We start from the raw sequence: 23210 nt of genomic DNA, 5'->3' as shown, positions 1-23210 counted from the left end.
AAAAACATTGTTATAACTTGTGTTACAATATTTCTTTAGCCTTGGTGGCATTTTTAATTCATTCCTTCCTCGATTGACTGTGCCGATTGAGGGCTCAGTCCAGCCTCGATCTTAGGAGGCAAGTACAAGGAACGCGGCGGCCATCTTAGGGAGGTATCTCCCAGGTTGGGTGCAGTCTAGCTTCTGAGGCGCAAGGTACTCGGCGCTAGTATGTAATCAGGAATTGTTATTTGCTCGCGAGACACGCTCATTCTCCTGAGGCGGAAGCCGGGAGACACACACTGCCCCAGCACACTCTGAACTTTACTTCAGTTCGTTTTTAAAAACATTGTTATAACTTGTGTTACATTATTTCTTTAGCCTTGGTGGCATTTTTAATTCATTCCTTACTCGATTGACTGCGCCGATTGAGGGCTCAGTCCAGCCTCGATCTTAGGAGGCAAGTACAAGGAACGCGGCGGCCATCTTAGGGAGGTATCGCCCAGGTTAGGTGCAGTCTAGCTTCTGAGGCCCAAGGCACTCGGCGCTAGTATTTAATCAGGAATTGTTATTTGCTCGCGAGACACGCTCATTCTCCTGAGGCAGAAGCCGGGAGACACACACTGCCCCAGCACACTCTGAACTTTACTTCAGTTCGTTTTTAAAAACATGGTTATAACTTGTGTTACATTATTTCTTTAGCCTTGGTGGCATTTTTAATTCATTCCTTACTCGATTGACTGCGCCGATTGAGGGCTCAGTCCAGCCTCGATCTTAGGAGGCAAGTACAAGGAACGCGGCGGCCATCTTAGGGAGGTATCTCCCAGGTTGGGTGCAGTCTAGCTTCTGAGGCGCAAGGCACTTGGGCCTAGTATTTAAACATACGTACATATCTCCGTGCAGCGGACGCGCCAACATCGCGCCAAAGGAGCGCCTAAGGAAAGCCCGTCGGTGCCCGTCCGGGCCATACCAGGACCAGGGGCCACAATGCTAACCTGTGCGACACAGGTGAGACCTGTTCTCTCGTACAGTCAGAAGGAGTTGATGAATCTGAAGAAACATGTTACTCCTAATTGTATCATACTGGGTGCGCACATTTGCGCCCCTAACTCCTGTACTGGATGCAGATATAATCTCCTCCCTGACAAATCATGCCGCATGGGGGTTGGCATTGATAAATACCGACTGGCTTTACTCAATTGCCGCTCCTTACCTAAACATGCGACTGAGCTCGCTCTGCTAGTGGAGGAACGAGATTTAGATGTACTTTTCCTCACGGAAACGTGGACAAATGATAGCTCCCAACCGGATATTGTACGGGCTCTACCCCCCAATTATGCAATACATAGACAAGATCGACCTGATGGTCGGGGGGAGGGATTGCCAGTATATACAGGAATGCCCTTGGATGTCGAATAGAAAATCTCTCTATCTCTGGAGCTGAAAGTCTTAAATTTGCCATCTCTTTTTCTCCTATTTGCACTTTTTCTGGAATCCTGCTCTATAGACCCCCAGGCCCATATGCTCAATTGTGTGAAGATCTCTCCTGTATAGCTATAAACTACTCTAGCACTTTCCCCAATTTTACCATCTTGGGAGACTTTAACATCCACGCAGAGGAAGTTGACGCGCCGGCCTGTATAAATTTGACCACCGGTTTGGAAGTTCTCCATTTGAAAACTAGTCACTGACCCCACACATATGGCAGGACACATCCTTGATCATTGATACACCAATGTTGACTCCCTCAGCTATAACAATGTTATTAGGATCCCTTGGTCTGATCACTCATTACTACTGTTTTCTATGACCTCTCAGAAGCAAGTTGAACATGCCAAACTCATCAAAAAGTCTTGTCGGATTTGGTCTAAACTCCCAATAGAAACTTGGGATACTAATCTTAAGAACACCTTACCCAAAACTTCCTCTGACCCCCTGCAAGCTGATATGTCTTTCACCCAATGGGTGGAGGCCTCCTTGGACCTTACCCTTCCTAAGATGGAATTATCCCATAGAAGCGGGAAGAACAAGAAGGCCTGGTACACGCCTGATCCGAAATTATTGAAGCTTGCCTGCAAACAACAGGAAAGACAGTGGAGAAAACATTACTCTGAAAATGATAAGGCCAATTATAAACTCGCCTTGAAAAAGTATAAGGAGGAGATTAAAATTACCCAATCCAACTACTTTCAGACAAAAATTAGTACAGCTGCTAATTCCCCAAGAGGATTTTTTTTAATTTTTAAATTTCTGGTCACCCCTCCGCCCCTATTGAAGATCCAGGACTGGCTCAGGTACGTTGCGAGGAACTGGCCAAATTCTTTTTTTACCAAAGTAGCCACCATATATTCATCCTTCCACAACCTTCCCACTGGATCTTCCCCTGTATTCCACATGGCTCTTACCCAATTGAATGAATTCGATCCTATAGACCTTCCTACCACTCAGTGTCTTCTTAGAAATTTAAAATCAGGCTCCCCGAATGACCCTGCACCCCCCTCCATATTAAACCTGGTATCAGACACTTTGGCCCCAGTTATTCAGGAGGTGATCAATGCCTCTTTGACCTCAGGCCTGGTACCGTCGACTTGGAAACAGGCCAAAGTTAAGGCCCTGTTGAAGAAACCTAACCTTAACCCTTAAGATTGGGCAAACTTTCGCCCCATATCTCTTTTGCCCTCTATTAGCAAACTCACAGAGAAATATGCCAATTCTTTATTGGCTACTTTTCTGGAGGATAACAACCTCCTTCATACTACTCAGACAGGGTTTAGGAGAAATCAGGGCACTGAAACAGCGCTTATCGCAGTGGTTGAGGAAGCAAGGAAGATCGTAGACAGTGGGAATCATGCGGCCATACTATTATTAGATCTTAGCGCGGCCTTGGACACCGTGAACCACTCCATTCTGCTTCACAGGCTGGAGGACGTTGGTGTCTCGGGCCGCGCACTACAGTGGCTGCATTCCTTTCTGTCTGATAGGACCTTTGTGGTCTTTGAAAATGAGGCATCCTCCCCCCAAATGTGTCTTAACTGCGGTGTACCCCAGGGCTCGTCCCTCAGCCCCACCTTATTTAATATTTATATGAGGCCTTTGGCTGAGGTGGTGCTTCCCTGGGGAGTACAACTTGTCACATACGCAGATGACACACAACTGATTATTTCATTATCCACGCATGATGCCCCCTTTGAAAGCCTCTCCATCTGCCTTAATAAAGTTCGGGAATGGATGAATGAATCCTTCCTAAAACTTAATGGGGCAAAAACTGAGGTGATGATGCTGGGATACAAGGCTCCTACCACAGTGGAGGAATGGTGGCCGGACAGTCTAGGCCAACCACCCAAGCCCAAGACCCAAATTAAGAGCCTAGGGGTATGGATGGACCCAGCTCTTAATTTTTCCGTGCAGGCCCGGAAGGTGGCTGCCACTTGCTATGCACTCATGAGGCTTCTGAGGAAAATGATCATTCTTCTTCCTTTCGAAGCCAGAAGGATCCTAGTGCAGGCGTTTATCTTATCACGCCTAGACTACTCCAATGCACTATATCTAGGTTCCCCCCAAGGGACAATTAAGATACTGCACACTGTTCAGAATTGCGCAGCGCGTAGGTTGCTGAACGTCCCGCGGAGAACATCTGCCAAACCCGCACTTCGCCAGCTGCACTGGCTCCCAGTGCAGCAGAGGATCGAATTTAAAACTCTGGTCACGGTCCATAAAGTAATTTACAAAACAGCACCAGTACTGATGCAATCATTATTCTGCCCTTACCTTCCTGGTCGGAAATTAAGATCCTCTAACAAAAATCTCCTGACAATCCCAAAAATCAGGAGAGTGCGTATGGGTGGCCGACGCTTCTCCCTACAGGCCTCAAGACTTTGGAACAATCTTCCACTCTACATCAGAATGGAAAGCAACCATCTTAGTTTCAGGAAGTCGTTGAAAACTCTGTTGTTCGTCTAGCTCTGGTGAATGAACGTTGTCTGAAGCGCTGGGATGCCTTCGGGTAGCCATGCGCGATACAAATACGTAATCATTCATTCATTCATTTAGAAAGCTATCCTAGTGGTAGCTGTAGAGAGCAGCCTTCAGGCTTAATCTTGAAGTGATGTAAAGGTGCTTGTTTTACCAGAATTTCACCTTTAGTGTTAATTAAATGAAAGTAGAACCACACAGTAGTTATAAAAATAAGTATTTATTTATATACCACTCTCTAGTATCCTATACACGAAGATACAACACAAAGCATACAATACTTTAGCAAAGAAGTAATCGTAAGTAGCACAATACACAGTGGGCTCCAGGGGAAGACCAAACCATATACTAAAAGAGTGGTAATAAGAACCACAACTCTAGTCAAGACAATGTCTAGTAGGGGTAGAATGGCTGGGACCCCAAGGAACGACCCAAGGTGAGTACGTAGGGACGGGTGCAGTGTGAGAACACAACAGCATGCTCCGTACAACTCTATGGGAGAGTCACGGTTGAAGTTTTAAAGATTAAGGACCCTTCCTTATTGATTACAAGGAAACCTTTTGGAACTTAGAAGGTTAGAGAGCCACCACACCCGTGGATACCATAGTACCAGAGTTACCTATCCCAGGGGAGCCGGGTGCATAGGTCAGAAGTGGTGTCAGAAATCGTCGTTGTTTTCAATGGGAGACGTCAAGGAAATGCCACTGCTGGAAGACAGAAGAATGTCCGGTGTAACCCACAAGTGTATTCTTGAAGGAAGGAACCTCAAAGCAGAGGGAACAGTGTCTGGGTCACTCAGGAATGACCAGGTGATCGGGAGACGAATGTCCACCGATGTCGAGTGCTTCAGGTGCGATGAGGGGGTTCTTGACTCTTCAGCTGCAGGGACCAGGAGATATCAAGGACAACCAGGAGCCAGATACGAGCTATCCCATGAAGGATGTCAAGTGCTGAGGGGTCGGTGTCCAGCTGGAGCACCAACAAGCCTTGGCAACAGCAACCTATGAAGATGGTCAAGATTGGTTATGGTCTGGCCCAGCAAGGACCAGGGGACTCACCACAGCAAGGGGAGTCAGGACAGGCCTGGAGCTGCCAAGGAAGCCCAAATAAAGCAGTGTTGACCCTCAAGAGGACCCACAGACTGGAGGCACAGGTGTCGCAAGGGGACCTCAGGCAGTTTCACAAAACCAGAGGGAACAGAACCAGAACTGGTTCGAGCTGGACTATGCACAGGGACATCAAATGTGACCCTAGTGCAGACTTTCTGACACTTGGGCAGTGCACCCACCCAGCCCCAATACACTAAATCCTGTCTGGGATGTGGTCACACCTCCCTATGAAAGGATGCCTATTGTGCTGATTTCCCCTGCTTGAGCTTGGCCCAGCAGCAGGAGGGCTGTGTCTCTGGTTTGCAGCAACCCTTTTGTGCTGTCCATGTCGAGAAGGCTGGTCCCGGGAAAGACCAGGGATCCAACAAAACTTGCTCCAGAAGGGTGAAATCATACCTTCCACACCAGTTACTGGTGTGGAGGTATGAATCCAAGGTGTTTGATACCAAACACTACATTTTTTTTGCAGCTGTTTTCGAGATACCATTTTACATGAACATATAATGCACCTCTACCTATATGTCTGTCTGTGTCACAGACAACCCAGGAAAATGGCCTCCGAAGGCTGCAGAGGTGCTCTGCTCATGCAGGGTCACCCTCTCACGTAAAACCCAGCACACTGCTTTAGTATTGATAAGGCCTGCAATAGGAATGACTGATAGTTTTTAAGTGTGGTGACCTATAGATATAGTAAACCTATATCTTTCGCAAGTGGTGCAAGCACCAGCTTACACAGGCAGCAATGGCAGGCCTGTAGTTCCATTTTGCATTGCCTCTCATGGGTGGCACAATACATGCTGCAGCCCATGGGAGGCTTCTTGGGTACCTATGCCCTGGGTACATGTGTACCATATACTAGGGACTTATAAGGGTACCCCAGTATCCAATCTGGAGTGCCCCTAGTACATATCATAAATATTTTAGGGAGAAAGCAGATAGGCTGGGCTCCTGATTAGCAGGCTCTCAGTCAGTCTAGTCAAAAAACAGCAAAACACTAGGCAAAAAGTTGGGGTAACCAAGCAGTCAGATCCTGCCTTCCTACAGTCCTGTAAAATCAGCACAAACGGCTTCATGCACAGCACAAGAGGGCGCTGCTACTTTTTATGCCATTCGAGTACATTCTCAATGGGATCGGTCCCAACCATCCGCGTTGAGAAATCTGACTGGAGGTGGTTTTCTTCACTCGCCAACTTGACGTTGGAGAGCACGAGCGAGGAAAAAGGTCCACTATGCAGAGCGGAGTTTTTCGGAACTCTGCGTGCTCTGCAGACTGCAGAAACCTCCGCGAACTGAGTTCACCGCCCAGGCCTATTAAAAAGTGACTAATGAGGACACTTTACCAGGGAAGCATTTTTATTGTAGAAATATGATCTGGAAAACTAAACCTATAAAAATTGGATCTCAAAATCTCAAATCCAAAATTGTCATTTGTTGTAAGCAACCAATGTTATATTCTATCATATTTTGGAAAGACATTTTGATTTTTCAAACATCTGTTTATTGAAACAAATATATTCTAGACTCTGGGCCGTTTATGCTTGAATAGGAACACTTACTGCTTACAATAAATTAGAAACAAATAGTGTGGGAATTGCACTAAAGAGATTTGCTATTTAAATCCACAAAGCCCCAAATGTGTTTGTTCAGGCAATAATACTTCTCACACAATGAGGGGAGATGAGGCACAGGTGGAATTTGTATTGATCCAAGGAAAGGAGCCAGTGATTTGGTAGTCTGGGGAGGATTCTATGGCCTAAACACCTCATGCACTCCTGTCCACCATTGTTAATGGCCTTGTAAGAAGGATAATACAGTATACTACATATCCCATTGGTCGCTAAAAGTTAACAAAGACATTTTTTTTAAACTAATCTTGCAGCCAAATTTGATATCGACAGGCAGAAAAGGAGGCTGATCTGTCATTTCTTCCATGGGAAAATGTTGTATACAGTATGAGGCTAATTGAAATAAATGTTCATGTTGAAAAATTGGCTGCCCAGCCTGTGACTTTTGGCTATGTATGGAAGTGACTTGCCGCATGCATAGTCCAGTGTAACTGGCACAAACAGTGAGCTCCCACATGCAGGTGTTGTATTAGTGATTAGTTGATGAATTCTGAATGACACACCAGTCTTACCCATTCACATCTGGAGCTTGCACCAGCTGCTCTACTTTCCAGAACCAGCTCTCTGGAAACTCAATCCTGGGGGTGATATCTTCATCGGTTAGGTATCCTTCTTGTACTTTGCCTAGAAGAAAAAAATAAAGGCAGTCTCGAAAAGGCTGAACAGCAAACATCAGATTCATTCTCTTTTCCATTGTGTTCAAGGAAGTTCAGCTTTCTTTAGGGTCCCAATTTAAGCACTTGCCAGATGAAGTAAGACTTTCATCTTTAAAAAATTGGTGGAAAGATTAGGATTTTCCCCTGAAATGTGAGAAGTGTGTGAAAATCTATATATCATATATTTGCTGTTTAGCGGTGGCCTAGTCTCTAAGAGCCTCATTTACCTATTTTTGGTGTAAGGCAGTGCCGCAAGTCTTCTTGCTGCACTGCCCTTTGTCATAAGAAGAGGGTAGGAATGCACCATATCTATGAAATATGGCACATTCCTGTCCTCTTTCACATCACTGGTGCACAAATGGCTGCCATTCGCCAAGACAGACTTGCACCATGGTGCAAGGGTGTCTGCATTGAAAACAGGTTGTTTTTGTGGAGGAAGGGACACCAACCTTCACAAAATCAACCTTTACGCCACCCCATGGGGAGGCGCAGGCTTCTGACGCATTCCCAGGCTTACAGCATGTTGTAAATCTGAGAATGTGTCAAATGCCACAGGTGTTACCTGGGAACACCTACTCTAACCCCCATGACTCACCTCCCCATTGCAGTGTGAGGCAACGTAGTGACTTACGCCGCGTTGCCTCACACCATATCTAAGAGGCCATGAAAATGCACACACGGTGGCTTCACGTGGCCTCGTAGATATGTAGCCCAGTGCGTGGCACAAATGACACAAAAAGTGATGCTCCAGTGGTGCACTGGGCTTTTAAATAAGTCCCCAAATTGCTAGCTGCAGAACTTATGTGAGTTCTAATCCTGGTTGTTCCTATAGGGCAGATTGTTTTATTGTGAGGAAATCTCTCTGTGCATCATATCGCTTTGAAACTTGGAGCTTAAGGAAGCCAATAAATTCTAATTGTTACAAGAATATTTGACATTTTCATGTACAACACGCTTCAAATGAAGGATGAAAGTGCTATAAAGTTGAATTATTAGATTCATATTATGCAAGTCTCAAATTTCTTTAAAATCAAGGACTACTGACGCACTCAGTCGCTGTTTATAAAGAAAAGACATAACAGTTCAACTACTGTAAGTTATTGCATCCAAGATCTGACGTCACAATGCCTGATGCCAGCAGCCGATGTGTAAGGCGGGTCAGGTCATGGAGCAGAAATGAAGCTACTGTTTAAAGCAATGAAAACCGAACCTTGCTTTTGTTTCTTCTGCTCTATTTTAATAGCTTAAAATAACAAGCAGAGAGAATATGTTTTTTGTTGCACTCCTTAGATAGAGAAAAGTTAGAATCGTTCTTGCTAGCATGTTTCAACTTATTCCAAGCTACTGCTGCTTTTCTAATATCTGTTTGTAAAAAATATCTAACAAGCTTTTTATGTGTTTAATTTTGCACCAGACATTTTATTTGTAGTCTTCTTGTTAGCAAACATGCTCGCTGTTTCATATAAAAGAACTACACACTAAGTGGTTTGTGGGAAAGATGATGGTGTGACCATGTATTATATGGGATAAAGTACCCTCTGCCGTACATGATAAGGATATTGCAAGTCACTTTGGAATTCTACAACCTTATAAAGGAACTCGGCATTGGCCTTCTTCCTCTATATGTTTATGGAACTTCTCAGTGACTTGCAATATCCTTGTAATGTATGGCAGTGGATACTTTATACATTATATTACGTATTTTTAGTCTCAATGATGATGGTGACACAGATGAATGACACTTACTTCTTGACAGAAAAGAACAATGTCGCTCCCATTGATCCTCGGTCCACATTTTAGAGCTAAACTTGCAGCAGTCCATGAATGCATTCACACACTCCGAGGTCTCCCTGATATATTGAACTCGCTTTGCACAGCTGTGGCCCAAAATGTTTTCTTTCATGCCATCTTCACAGCACTTTCTCTCAGTGCCCTTGTACTTTGCAGCTGAAATGGTAAAACAAATCCTTTCACATCATGCCTCACTCTATTGTACTGAAATACCACAACTGATATCTCAAAATTGAAGTGGAGAAAAAACACTTGACCCACCTCAACAACTCATGTCTCTACCAAGATTTGATCCTTTCACAATTTTATAATTTGACCTACCAGAAAGATCACCATACTGTATCAGGAGGAGGTGGGGCACTTTAGAAAGGGTTGTTTTTTCAACCAAAAAAATGTCACACTTCAGAAACCTTCTTCCATGACTGGCACTAAACATTTAAGAATCGCTTGGCCCTATTCATATTATTTTCATTTATTACATAGTTTTTTAGCACATTCATACTAAGGGGGTGATTATAATTGCGGGAGGATACCCATCGCTGGGCCGGCGGTGGCGATTTGTTCGCCCTCCCAACATGATTTACCCCCTGCCATATTATCATGGAGGGGGGTACTGTGGCGGACGGAAAGTCAGTCCGCTACTTTTCCGCCGGTCAGCAATCGTTATGATTGCCGGCTGGGCGGAGCTGGGGCATAATATGGTGCCGTTGCCTTCCAGGAACCGCCATCCATATTATGATGACAGGTTGATAAGGCCTTTCCATGGTGGCGATGCCGCCATGGAAAGGCTGGCTGGGATGTGCTTTGGGGGCCTGCCATCCTAGCGGTGCTGGGACCATCGCCATATGTGCGGTGGTCCTGCTCCACTAATTAGGATGCGACCGCCACCCTGGTGGTCGCATTCTGCATTTCTAACATTGTGGCGGTTGCAGCTTTAAGCAGCACCCGCAGCAATGGTGAAATTACATGTTGCGCATTCCCATGCATTCTTTAAACTCTTTATCATTAACTAAATATAAATTTTTAATTAATTCTAATAAATGTATTTCCTACAATATACCCCCACAAAACACACACAACATTTAACAGAAAATTATTTACATAATTAGCATAATCCATAATTACATTAATATTAATTAAACATATATTCATTAAAATTCATAAATGTCCAACCCTTTACCCCTATAAAACCCACAACCACACCTAAAATTAAAGTAAACAATAAATGAATAACAGAATTAAAATAATTAATTTTCAAGTAGATACCTAATGGTTTCAATAATTAGTTGTTAATTAATTAGAATGAATTTACTCCCACCTCTTTACCCCAATAAATCCAACAACCTACATCTAAACATTTTTGTATTAAACATTTAACATAATGAATTATCAATTGATTAATTATTATTACTTCCCACCCTATAGAAAAAAACATATTAGTCAATAAACACAATTAATTATCAATTAATTATTTAATATTAATTAACAACTGTGGGCCTGATTCCAGTGTCGGATGGACCGGAGTCCATCCGACATCAGCTTGGAACTGGAACCGAACAACCTCCTGTCTTCGGTTCCAGCCCAGGAATTTGGATGCGACCGAAACCTGTTAGGTCGCATGCCTATTCTTTACAATGGGAGCATACATTCCAAATGGAATGCATGCTCTCATGTAAAGAGCAGAGGTGCAGTTCATCCCTACACCCTGTGTCAGGCACCTCAAGGGGCCTGCCACCGGGTGCAGGGATCAACAGTGGGGCACCATAGGTGCCCCCGAGGTCGCCATTTGGTGGCCTTACACCCATGGGGGCCTTGCTGGGGGCCCCCAAAGACAGTTTCCCAATGCCTTTCTGTGTCTAAAAGGCCGGCACAGAAAGACAGTGGGAAACTGCCATCGTAATCCCTTGGCCGGAAAGAGCCGGCCTGGAGATTACTGAAGGATTTCCGAATGGTTGACGGGCTCTCCAAGCCAGTTGGAAGCCATTGGAAAATCCAAGTCGGATTCCCATCCGAACGACCCCATCAAAATGGTTTGGTCGAAAAGGAATCTGACCTGCCAATTACGATGCTGGCTGGAGGGCTCCGACCGATGGTCAGAGCCATTCCAGCCCACATTGTAATCGGGCTCTAATTATTACTTAATCAAAATGAAATTACTTCCCACCCTATTGCCCTATAAACTGACACAACTCGCTAGGGTGCTAAAAACTCCAAATAAAATTACATTTAAGTTAATAACTAGTATAAAACAAACACATATATTAAAAAACATAAGCAATAATTATACAAAGAAATTACATCATACACATTCAAAATATATACTAAAATACTTAACAATAATTAAAAAACGATGCTTTAAACAACTATATTTTTGCAAACTATATTTATGACTTTGATATTTTGAAATTCGATATAACTGACCTTAAATTCAATATTCTTGACATCGATATTCTTGCTGACGATCTTTGCCTATTGTGAGAATTTGGCCTGGCATATGCTGTCCACTATTCTAGTGAGCACCTGGCACCAGTCCAAATGAGCCTTATTGATGGTAGGTTTAAAGACAACCTATATAGAAAGCTATCCTAGTGGTAGCTGCGGAGAACAGCCTTCAGGCTAAGTCTTGAAGGAATGTAAAGCAGCTTGTTTTACCAGTCTATAATCTTGTGAATGACCAAATGAAAGGAGAACCACTCCAGGTACATATATAAAATATATGTATTTAATCTAAACACATCCCTCTAGTCTCTTTATGAGGCTAGAGGCAAAAGTACATACAGTAAATTTAGTACCACTAAGGACATAGAGACAATGCCTAGGGCCTGTAGAACCGCTGGGGCTACCAGGAACCACCCATGGTAGTGATGCAGGAGAACCACGGTGGACGTGTGCATTGTCTAAACACAGCTGCGAATCACCATTGACTTCTATGGAGAAAGTTGCGATTAGAATTTTAAAGATTAGGGACACTTAGGAGTGGACTTGGAGCAAACCCCTTGAGAACTAGACAGTTTGAGAATCAACACCCATGGAAGCACTGGAGTACTCGACTTACCTCACCCAGGGAAGCCGGGTGAATAGGTGTCTTTTCGTTTCGGGTTTCGCCGTCGTTTCCTATGGCGAGCTGCGGAAAAGTGTTGCAGGCGTCCAAGTGGAAAGTGTCCGGATGGATCCAAGGGTGGATCAGAGATCTGGAGAACCTGAAAGTAGAGGGGACAGAGTCTAGGTCACTGGCCAGCGACCAGGATGGCGATGAGCAGATGCCCACCAATGTCGGCTGATTTCAGGTGCAGAAGGTGAAGCTTGACTCTTCAGCCACGAAGAACAGGAGGTGTCGATGACAACCAGGAGCTGGATTCAAGCTGTCTCACATTGGATGTCGAGTGGTGCAGTGTCGGTATCCAGATTGGACCCAAAAAGCCTTGGCAACAGCAACCCAAGCAGAAAGCAAAGATTGACTTTGGAGCAGACCAGCAAGGACTGAGGGACTCACCCTTTGGAGGGGAGTCAGGGCACGTCTGGAGCAACCAGGGAAGCCCAAGAAACAAAAGAGTTACTTTTGTGGGGACCCACCAGTCGATGGACCAGGGATCGCAAAGGGGCCTCAAGCAGAAATGCTAGAAGCGGGCCTACGAAACACTCGCGGAGTGTAGGCCCACAATCTTCAGTGCCAATGGTGCTCAGGGCTTGGACTACAAGGAGCCAAATGCACAACTTCGGGAAAGCTCAGGAAGTAGGTGCACTAGCAAATGTGCACGGTGTCCAGGAGTTCCTGTCCCGCGTCTCTCGTGATGGCTGTGGGTCTCAGATTTTCTGTGATCTCGTATCAGCCTCGGAGATGTCTGGAAGTCTGGGTCTTGTGTCACAAATCCTTTGGGATCCGGCGGGAGCCTTGGAAATGCAGGCTGGAAAGATTCTTCTGTCTTCTAGTCAAAATAGAATGTCGAAGTTCCAGGATATATGTTGCAGAGTTTCGTCAAGGTATAATCTAAAGTCCTAAGGACAGGGTTCCTATACTTATATTATGTTTAGGGGTGGAACTTACTCTAAGGTCCCACCTATGGGAGGACCTGGGGAGGGGGTGGTTACACCCCTTCCCCTTTGCCCCGTTTCACATCAGAGCAGGGGCTGAGTGCCCCTTCAACCGGTTTGAACTGGGGTATGCACAGGGACACCAAGCACTGTCTGAAAAGCATTCACTGAATGCACCCGCCCAGCACCAATACACTTAAGCCTGTCTGGGGAGGTGGTTACACCTCACTGTGACAGGAAACCTATTGTCCAGACCTCCTCTGATGGAGTTTCTTCCAGCAGCAGGAGATCAGACTCGTGTCTCTGGCTGCAGCATCCATTTTGTGATGCTGGGGCTCTTTTAAACTATTACCAGTCAGGAAAGTGTGTACATCTTCTCCCTCTAGAAAGGTGAAATTCTACCCACGCCACCATGACTGGCGGGAGGGGGGGGGGAGAATTCTAAAGTGTTTGACACCAAACACAACATGTTTTGATGCAGCCATTCCAAAGTTAGCATTTACCGCAAGGTTATAATGCACTTAAGAGTATATGGTATGGCTGTATCACAGAACAGCCTCACAGAATAGATTCCGAAAGCTGCAAAGGGGTCCTGCTCATTCATTGGCACCCTCTCACACAAAACCAAGCGCTCTGCCTTCAGGATTTTGAGGGCTGCCATAGGAGTGACTTATAGGTTTACATGTGTCTGTATTTAAAAATAGATATAGGTAACCTATATCTTAGTAAGGGGTGCTTACACCACCTTACCCAGGCTGCAGTAGCAGACCTGAGGTGCCATTTTGGAAGGTTTCCCAGGGGTGGCATAATACATGCTTAGCCCCTGGTAGGCCTCTGGAGTACCTATGCCCTTGGTACCTAAGGTACCATATACTAGGGACTCACAAGGATAACCCAGTAACCAATCTGGAGTGTACCTAAAGTACATGCAATAAATTTAGAGAGGAGCTAGGCTGGAATCCTGAATAGCAGGGCCCAAGCCAGACTAAAGTAAAAAAACAGTGAAACACCAGCAAAAAGTGAGGGTAACCATAGTAAGCAGATCCTACTCTCCTACACCTATCACAATACTTGAAACTTCATATTTTGTTAAGGGGATATTTTTGATTCGACATTATGTCTAAATACCAGAAAGAGTCGGTCCTCTTTGCCAAACGTCAGCAAACTTATTTACACTGACTATCAAGCATTTATGCTCCAAAGAGAGGGTCTTTTATTTAAACTCTTTGACTTTCTCGGTTGTTAATATTAATACTATTATATTAGTTTTTCCTCAATGCTGCAAACTTGCCTGCCCTTTTATGGAATTTTTACCAAAAGTTCTTTATCATGGTTTCATTTGATCCCTTTTTAGACATTTATCAGTGCTGCCAAGAAGCCAGTTTATTTATTGAACCCACTGGAGCTGACACTGCAGGTTAAAATGTATTACGTACTGCCAGATCAGCTTAAACTAGATATTGGCTGAGACTGTAACGTTAAACTAGGTTTGTCAACAGGTAAGCTCTGATGTGCATCCTTTGCTCACTATGCTATTGGACTCATACTATGCCTCAATCAGGAGGCCCAAAAAGGCTGAACTAGGTCTGGCTTTGATTGTGTTCCTGTCTACAGGGCACTTGGCCTGGCGATATGGGTAAGCCAGTTCCAGTTGGAGCTGGACCAAGCCTAATTTCCATTTGGCTGTTCTTTATCAGAAATCTGTAATAGACAAAAGAACAATGGACCAGAATGTGGTCCCATTAGTTGCCACTGGTTGAAATTAATGAATGAATGGCAGGTTACACTCAGGGGACGATTCCGATCTCATTCGGAAGGGCTCTGAATCGGATTTGGAATTTCCTAAACCGATCCGGATCCCTTGTTCCTGACAGATTTGTTCCCATTTCCAGACGACCAAGTACGATGCTTAGAAAGCCTTAGCGCTGTGCGAATCAGTTCTTTCAAGGCATTTGGAGAGATAGAGCCCTAGGGAGCCAAATCCTACAACTCTATGGAGTAGGTTTTCCAAGCGAGCAAGTACGATGAACGATTCGTACAGCCTTTCCGATTTGGTTAGCCTGGATCAAAAAGGTTGCCAGAATCGGTCTTTGGGGCCTCGTAGCAGGCCACCCTTTCACCCAGGCCCTCCGAATCGAGCCCGTGGGGGTACTTATTGGACCTTCCTTTCCAACCATGCACAGTGTGGCAGGCACCAAGGTGTGAGTGCACGTTTATCCCCAACCACCCATTTTGTCAATTGGAGGCTGTGTACGTGTTTGGTACACAGGCTCCTATTGAAGTCAATGGGAGACCGACCAAATCATATCAGGATGCATTCAAATGCATCATAATTGTTCAGTCGGACCCCCCTGACCCGAGTCATCTGGAAAGCATTCCGGACATGAGTCGTTCTGGTTGCTTTCTGAACGAGATCGGAATCGGTCCCTCAGTTTGAAGTACCAATGGCAGGGGAGACTGATTATAGACTGTCTTTGTTAGCTGTACTAGATTTGGCTGTTACCACCGGGATATTCTGGGTAAATGCTGATGCTCAAGGATGAAGTGGCTACTGGCAGTCACTTGCAGCTTAGCCTAGTTATGGTCTAGCACTGACAAGTTAGACCAGGCTGCCATTGACATATTGGACTCAGGACAGGCTGCCACTAGTCAGTTAGACCGGGTTACAAAATGTTTGGGTAAAAAATGCAGGTTAGAAAGGGGTTAGGCTTACTCATTTGTAAGACTGGAGATGGGTAGTCATTACGGTTATGGGTAGCAGCAAGCATGGGCAACTTAAACATGAAATAAACTGTCACTAGCAATTGGACTGATTACAAACCACAGGCAGATCATACCTATGGCCAGTACTGCATGCTTGACTGGCTGCTTACTCGCATGCCCAGTTACAGCTAGGTTATACTGAGCACAATATATTACAGCATGTTACACTGGGTACAGGTTCTCACTGGCAGCTTAAATTATGTATAGGTTGTCACTGGAGGGTGAAGGGTAGGGGTTATATTACCAGATTTTGTTAGACCAGGCATGGACTTTTAGTGACAGGTTAAAATTCATCTGATTTACCCATTGCAAATTAGAATGCGGACATACAGCAACCAGCATGTTATAGTTGTTTGGATATGGATGGTTGAAAATTCTGGAAGATATACGAGTGGTGAGGGTAGGTGTGGGTGGTCTGTTGCCAGAAAATCAGGAGAACTACATTCTGTGTGGAAGTTCATTAGGTTTTTAAAGAAAGTATAAGTGATTTGGAACCATTCTAAACCTACAAGCAGTAAAAAGGCTCTAAACGTTTGCATCACATGGACTCACCATTTTTCAAACATTCATTGATCGATTTATATGGCTCTTAATTAATTCTGAAAAATGTTTCAAAATTGCTACCAACCTTTGTCAGCTTTAACATCTATCAGCTTAACAGAGCGATGCTGATATTTTTCTGGCTGAGAGCAAGTAGGTTCTGCAGGAAGAGAAAAAAATCAGCCCATTGGCTATACGTTCAGCAAATTAGTTTATTTTCTACATTGAAGTGGTCTCCATTTGTTTAATAACTTTTGTGAGGTACTTGTTTTAGACTATATCTTGATCTCAATGTATAAGAAGGTAGATTTCTTTTGTGGTTCAATCAGAGCAATAAGATACCTGATCGTTGTGGAGTAGAGGTCTTAAAACTTGTTTCAAGACCCAGTCCAGCATCATAAAAGACACCCACATTGTTGGCACCCCCCCCAGGAGTGCATCCAATGTCATTCTTCTCCATGGAGTCCCACACCTGAAAACGACAATGGTAAAGGTATTAATTACCCAAGAAGAAATGCCCTTCTCTAAGTAAACTGTTGTTTCCATTACAGAGAGTGGAACAGATGTGAAAAAGTGTTTAGGTCAATATGTGAGTACTTCAATTCTGCGCTCTCAAGCTTCTTGTTCTCCATCATGTTTATGAAGGCTAGAATCACAAAGCAACCTTCTTTGGCATGACTTTCCACTGAGACCTTTCTTCACTTTTGTCAATAGAATTTCTACCCTCTCCTAGCATCAAGACCTTCAGCCTGCACCTTGTCTAGATTCCAAAATTATAATGGATCACTAGAATATTGAGGTCAATATGCACCTTGCTTCCATCAACAAATTCAGGAGGATCACAAGAACGATTAGTTCAATGTGCACCTAGTTCCCATATCCAAATTCATATGGATCATAAACAATTATTTCATCATGTATCTTGGATCCATCCCTAAAGTAAGACAGATCACTTGAATTTTGAGCTGGCTGTTAAAGCTGAAATCTCCTAATGACCTACTCTAGCTATATCTGGTAAATCATCTTCCTTCTTTTGCAGCTTTCTGGCTGGGCCTCCTGTGCTTTGTCATGATAAAATTAGAATCTAAAATTAGCCAACTTCAGTTTGGTGTAGTATAATGCACAAACAAACAATGGGTTCAAAGTGTTGATTGCCTAGGGTAATACAATATTCTGTTTTTCACTAGTTATGTGATTGTCCATTCTTTTCCATGACCCATTGTCAGTAGCCCAGAGGACCCTATTGAGAATCATCTTAAGACACCAAGGGGCATATTAACAAGGAAGTGGCAGAGCATGGCTTTAGCTTTCTTGGCTGAACGCCGCACTCCGCCACTTCTAAAACACAGGGCGGCACCATACTTAAAAGGATACAGTGCAGCCATGCGTTTCCCCTGCCCTGTTGCTAATTTAGCCACCTAGCACCAACGCAGACACCCTTGCACCATAATGCAGCACACATAGAGGTCACAAAACATATTTTGTTTATTGATTGTTCATGTGCAGGAAGGGACACCTTCTTGCACTAAACAATCAATGGCCTTTTGCTGTTTCAATGTGTGCTGCACAACACAGCACACATGAAAACAGCAGAAACTAGGAGAAATTAAACATTTCTCCTCTTTTCGCCAGGGTAAGACCAGTCTTTCCCTTGTCATAATTTTGGCGCTGCCCCATATTTACTCTACCCTTTTAATTATGGGGCAGCATCAAAATCAATATGTGCTGTGGTGGAACGTCCACCGCAACACCCATTGTCCGACCCCTTCACGCTAAGTGTAGCGTGAAAGGGTGCCTTATTCACAAGGCAGGTTGCTGTCTTGCATATAAGACGAATCCCCTATTACGGGCACCAGTGTGGTGGCAATAGAGGCTTGTAAATATGCCCCAAGTCTCTGAGTTGGATGCAAGGAAGAATGCCGGTGGACCTTAAAACAAGTTATTACTCTCTACTCCCTTTAAAATCACCATAGCATGGTGGACCCTACCAAGAATGGTCATGTCCTGTTCTCCTAAAAGGATTCATGGAAGAAGCTTTGAGGACTCTAGCAAGAGTCATACCTCTTCCATGTTAATCTTGATATCTACCTATGAACAACCTTAACAAGACTAACAAGACTTCTAATGCTCAGTCCTCCCTCATGAGGAGTTTTCACAAGTACTAAAGCCAAGTCTGGAGGACCCCACCGAAAATCCTATGCCTCCAATCTCCAGAATTGATCCCGGCAGGCTTCTGGATGGTTCATAAAATAATCTATGTTTTTGCAGATGGATGACTGGACAAGATATCTTTGTCTTCTTCTCTAGGCTACTTTCTCATACACATCTCTCACTGGGCAGTGCTGTAAGCAAAAACGCCACAATCAGAATGCAAGGTAGGTCTTTAACCCATCCTATGGTTTGAGTTTTTTGGCCCTTAGCAGTTTCCAAGCATTGGCAATGGCTTTACCATTCTCTTCATGGAGCCCATTCATTACATCAAGGAACATATATGTTAAAGATGACACTACAAGACAAAATTAATTAGACACCTGTGAGCACAGATATTATTTTTCAAGTGTACAAAATCACTTTTAGGCCCACTACAGGGCAAATCTTTGGTGCCAAGTAGTTGGCACACAACACAGATATGTGTGACTGGTAGCCTTTATGTGCTTATTACGTTTATGTACTGTAGAAGGGAGGGTTATGTACTCAGTCTTGTCTTGGACAGAATCTTCATATTCTTCGGGGATCACCATGGTCCCCATGAGGCACTTTGAAATCAACACAGGAACATTAAAGAAGGATCCTGTTCTCTAAGCATGCAAGTGGCTCCAATGTTGCTATCAGTCAATAAGCAATAAGTAAGCATCACACTGGTTTAGGTCACCAGGATTGTCTATTCAGCCAGTCGGAAATACTCCACTGGCCGTCCACCCCGGCAAGAGAACAGCCTCGCATGCCCCACACTGTTAGATACAGGAATTGTATTAGTCAAGTCCAAAACTCAGAGCGGCCAGAGGCAAGCTGATTGTATATAAAAGAATTCCGTAGAGCCTCTCATGGAAGCTGTTGCATTTGTATGGAGCACCCCATTACAGAACACGCCACCAAACCATCCTAGAGGGATACCCAGTACAGTGGCGGATGGTGACATTCAAAAGAGGTGAGGCATAAATCAATAGCCATACTGCAATGTTACAACCGAGCATAGCGAGCGAGTGCGAATCACCTACGGTGGGTTTGGGGGGCTTCTCCCCCCCGAGGAAATTTTGAAAAAAGAGTGGGCAAATAGTGCATTTTCAAGCACATTTGAGAAAGAAAGATGGTTCATTAAGCAATTGTATTTAGAAAATCATTAAGGCATAAAAGAATTTAAGCATGTAACGCGTGACACAGGCTAATACTACTTAGCATATTATGGAGCCTCTTGTGGTCTTTAATAAAAACACCTCTATGTTCCAAGAGCGTCCACTGTCCTATCGTAAGGCAGAATACAAAACCCATGTAAAGGAGGGACCTATGGCATCCGGCCCTTGCAGGTGGTACCATGGGCAGAAAATATTTACAAGGCTGCACTGTGAGCAAACGAGAATGGCCTGCTCACACTGTTTCCCTCAGAAATGGTTTGAAAAACCTCCTCTTCAAGCAGTGGTGTAATAACGGTGCCATGCATATTCTAACTTGTCAACTAGAAGGAGTGGGGGGCTGCGGTAGGGAGCATAGGAGAGGATGAGAGCAAACAAGTCAGACAGAGTGGTAGGCAGAGAGACAGTAAGACAGAGAGCAGTGTGTGTGTCAATTAATTAATTGGTATTTGCATTGTGCAACTGAGAGTGTATCCAGGTGCTGACACACTGTGTGATCGTATGCTCAACCATCTCGTGGTCCAGAGGGTATCATTTAAAGTTAATCATATGCACCAAATATACTTCCAAACTGTATCAACTGTAAAGGCACAAAGAGACTTTTTAATTTTGTTATCTTTTATGAGTGAACGTTTATACCTCGTTTGAGCAATCCGTACATTGTGGAGAAGGGGTGCCACCATCCCCAAAGGATAACATTACTTGGTGATCCCATTAGCCTGTTGTCTCAGCAGCAGGGCTGATATGGCTATATGCATACAAAATAAAACGGATATACCACAGTGCTTTTCACTTTATCCCAATAAATAAATACTATGTAAAACAAACCAAACCTGGTGAACATTTCAGATGAAAATAACATGGAGCAAAGTGTTAGTGTAGTACAGAGAGAAATAGTGCACCTATATATATGTTAGAAGGTGTGCACTTCACCCCCTCTGGCATTTAGCTTAATTGCAGTGCGGTATAACTTGCAGTATAAACACAACATGTTTGTCGTTTCAGGAGCCTCAATAGAATGATTAGACCACTGCTTTATATTTTTCTGACAGGCCTGCCTACAGCCTGGATCTCTGACTGCCAGCCTCACCCAGAGTGAGTTTCCAGGCCTCAAATTCACACCACATTTCTGGGGGAGGGACTGGGAGCCCCGCTGCCTCGCACAGACCCTGTATGTCCAAGTATGAGGTCTGTTTACTCCAGCTTGCGGGTGCTAATGGGAATTGTTCAGGAATTGTTAGAGCACAAGAGTGAGTGACATCAGGGTAGTTAGAGCCCCAGAATTGGTAGAGCACTTCCTCATCCTGGTACACTAACAGCCCGCTCACCAATGACACTCGGAATAGGATGCAGGAGCCCGTCACTTACCAGTGCTGTGACACTGCAGCCTTTGTTAGGTGTTACAAAAGCCAGGCCATGTCTCCCGAGCTGCTTGTTCACTGCCTGCAGCAGTGCGCCTCCCGCTGTCTCAGCTCTGTGGACTCCATCGCGGATAACTCTCCTGCAGGCGGTCCCGCCATCTTGGTGCTCTGCTGATACCTGTACTGGTCAGAATCCCACTCTTCTCTTGAGCTCTCCAGGCACGGCTAGCAGTCTCTCTCCCCCAGCCTCGGCTTCCAGTGCAATCAATAGTGCCAGCCGAGCCAGGCCTCTTCTCCCAGCCACCATCCTCCCTCAGCCAATGGCAGCCCAATTCCCCCCTAACCTCCCGTAGGTAGTTCAGGCTTGCTCGCTCGCTACATTAAAGTATGGCTATTATTTTACTCGCTCACTACATTACAGTATGGCTATCATTTTAGAGCTCACCACTTTCTAATGTCAGCAGCCGCCACTGCTTAATGTTTTTATATACTGCATTGCGACTTACGTCTGTGTGAGTGCTGGACTGTACCATCACATTAACGTGCCCATCAGCTGTACCTTTGGACCTATTCACACTGTAATAGCTTAAATAAAGAACCCCAGAACAATAGAGTGACAGCAATAATGATTTCTCAGGGATGTGTAAGAGACCTGCAGTTGTCCCTGTCACATTATTTATTGTTAATGCTGTTCAAGAGATGCCTCACAGTATTCTTGTTGTAGACTGTAAAGAAGGAACCAGGTTTGATTGGAGAAACAAACATATAATCGCTTCCTCTCGGTGGGATTCATGCTAACACATTAAACCATACATTGGGCAGGGAGTGTCCCTCTGGCCTCACCTTGGACTGAGAGAGTTTGTGTTTCATGTTAAGAACGAATACACCTTTATCCACTGCAACGAGGCCAACTGTTGCATTGTGATCACCCGTCACCTTCAACAAAATGGACGCTCCTGGCTCTTTAACACTATTGTCACTGGCTGTTGCATCCGATACTTCCAGCTGTTGATGAAAAAGGATTGCTTTAAAAATAAATGTGGTACTCAGAGACGTTGCTTGGTCCACAAGATTAGGAGGGTTAAGATTACCTAACAATCACGCTGGTTAAAATACATTAGATGAGAAGCAGGGCAGAAAATGGCCTTAAATTGTAAGGGGTGATTAAAACTCAATATTTTGTAATAATAATAATGTTCAAGACCTTTAAAACAGAGATGAGATTGTGTGTGTGTGTGTGTGTTTTTTGCCAGAAAGTGTATATGAACATTCCAAATTAAATCAGACCAATAACTTACCATGCCCAATTAACTTTTTACTAACTGAATACATTTATTATGTGGGTGTAACACCCCAAACATCCCCCCTGAAGCTACTCCTCTAGAGAAACTGGTTGTTCTTGCTTTAGTGGATACTTTAACAAATGGCCAGAATTTGTCTATTCTTACAGCACAGCATACACGTCATATTGTCTAGGATGTAGCCAGGATTGTAGTACTTGGTCACACACTTTACCCAGCAACCCTGCCCACAGTGACCTTGTTATCAATACCTGTTTGGTATAGGCATCTGCTGTGCCTAATAGGCCTTTGGATATGTCCAGTGCCCACTTTCATCTGCCAATGGTGTCACCTTTGCCCAGACTGCATCCATATGCAGGGGACAGTGGGTACAAGTCACAGACTCTCGAACTGGCATGTCCCATTCAACCTGCCAGTATCTTCTAGGCAGGGACTTTCATCATGGCCAGTGGGCACAGGTCATCACGTATCACTTTGGTATGTTCCTATCCCAGTTTCCCTCAAAACCTTCACCACACTGTAACTAAACATATGGCCTGACTTTAACCACTCCCTCTGTCCCAGCTCTCCATGCCCACTGGGCATGACTGATGGCTGCTCTCAGTGAACACTGGGCACTATAATGTGTGCTCAGTAGCCCTAGCAGCTTTATCTACTGAGCATGGATCTGCAGCAACAGTAATTGTATTACCCCATCTGATGGGGTTTACAATAGAGTGTCTATCAATAAA

The 23210-nt window shown here is 44.3% G+C and overlaps 1 protein-coding gene across 1 annotated transcript in view; it reads right to left on the bottom strand.

Annotated features, from left to right (window-relative positions):
* Positions 1-23210, bottom strand: part of LOC147748679 (A.superbus venom factor 1-like) — a 1557217-nt gene that overhangs the window by 759719 nt on the left and 774288 nt on the right. The window contains exons 14-18 of the mRNA XM_086963549.1: positions 22022-22183; positions 16810-16939; positions 16556-16627; positions 9088-9288; positions 7198-7309 (exon numbers count right to left, since the gene is read on the bottom strand). Of these exons, the coding sequence (XP_086819675.1) occupies positions 7198-7309; positions 9088-9288; positions 16556-16627; positions 16810-16939; positions 22022-22183 (677 nt within the window). The remainder of the gene's footprint in view (positions 1-7197; positions 7310-9087; positions 9289-16555; positions 16628-16809; positions 16940-22021; positions 22184-23210) is intronic.

Source organism: Lissotriton vulgaris, chromosome 1_1, assembly GCF_964263255.1.
Source record: "Lissotriton vulgaris chromosome 1_1, aLisVul1.2, whole genome shotgun sequence".
Lineage (NCBI taxonomy): Eukaryota > Metazoa > Chordata > Amphibia > Caudata > Salamandridae > Lissotriton > Lissotriton vulgaris.
The sequence above is the reverse complement of the archived record's forward strand: the minus strand, read 5'-3'. Positions and strand labels throughout refer to the sequence as shown.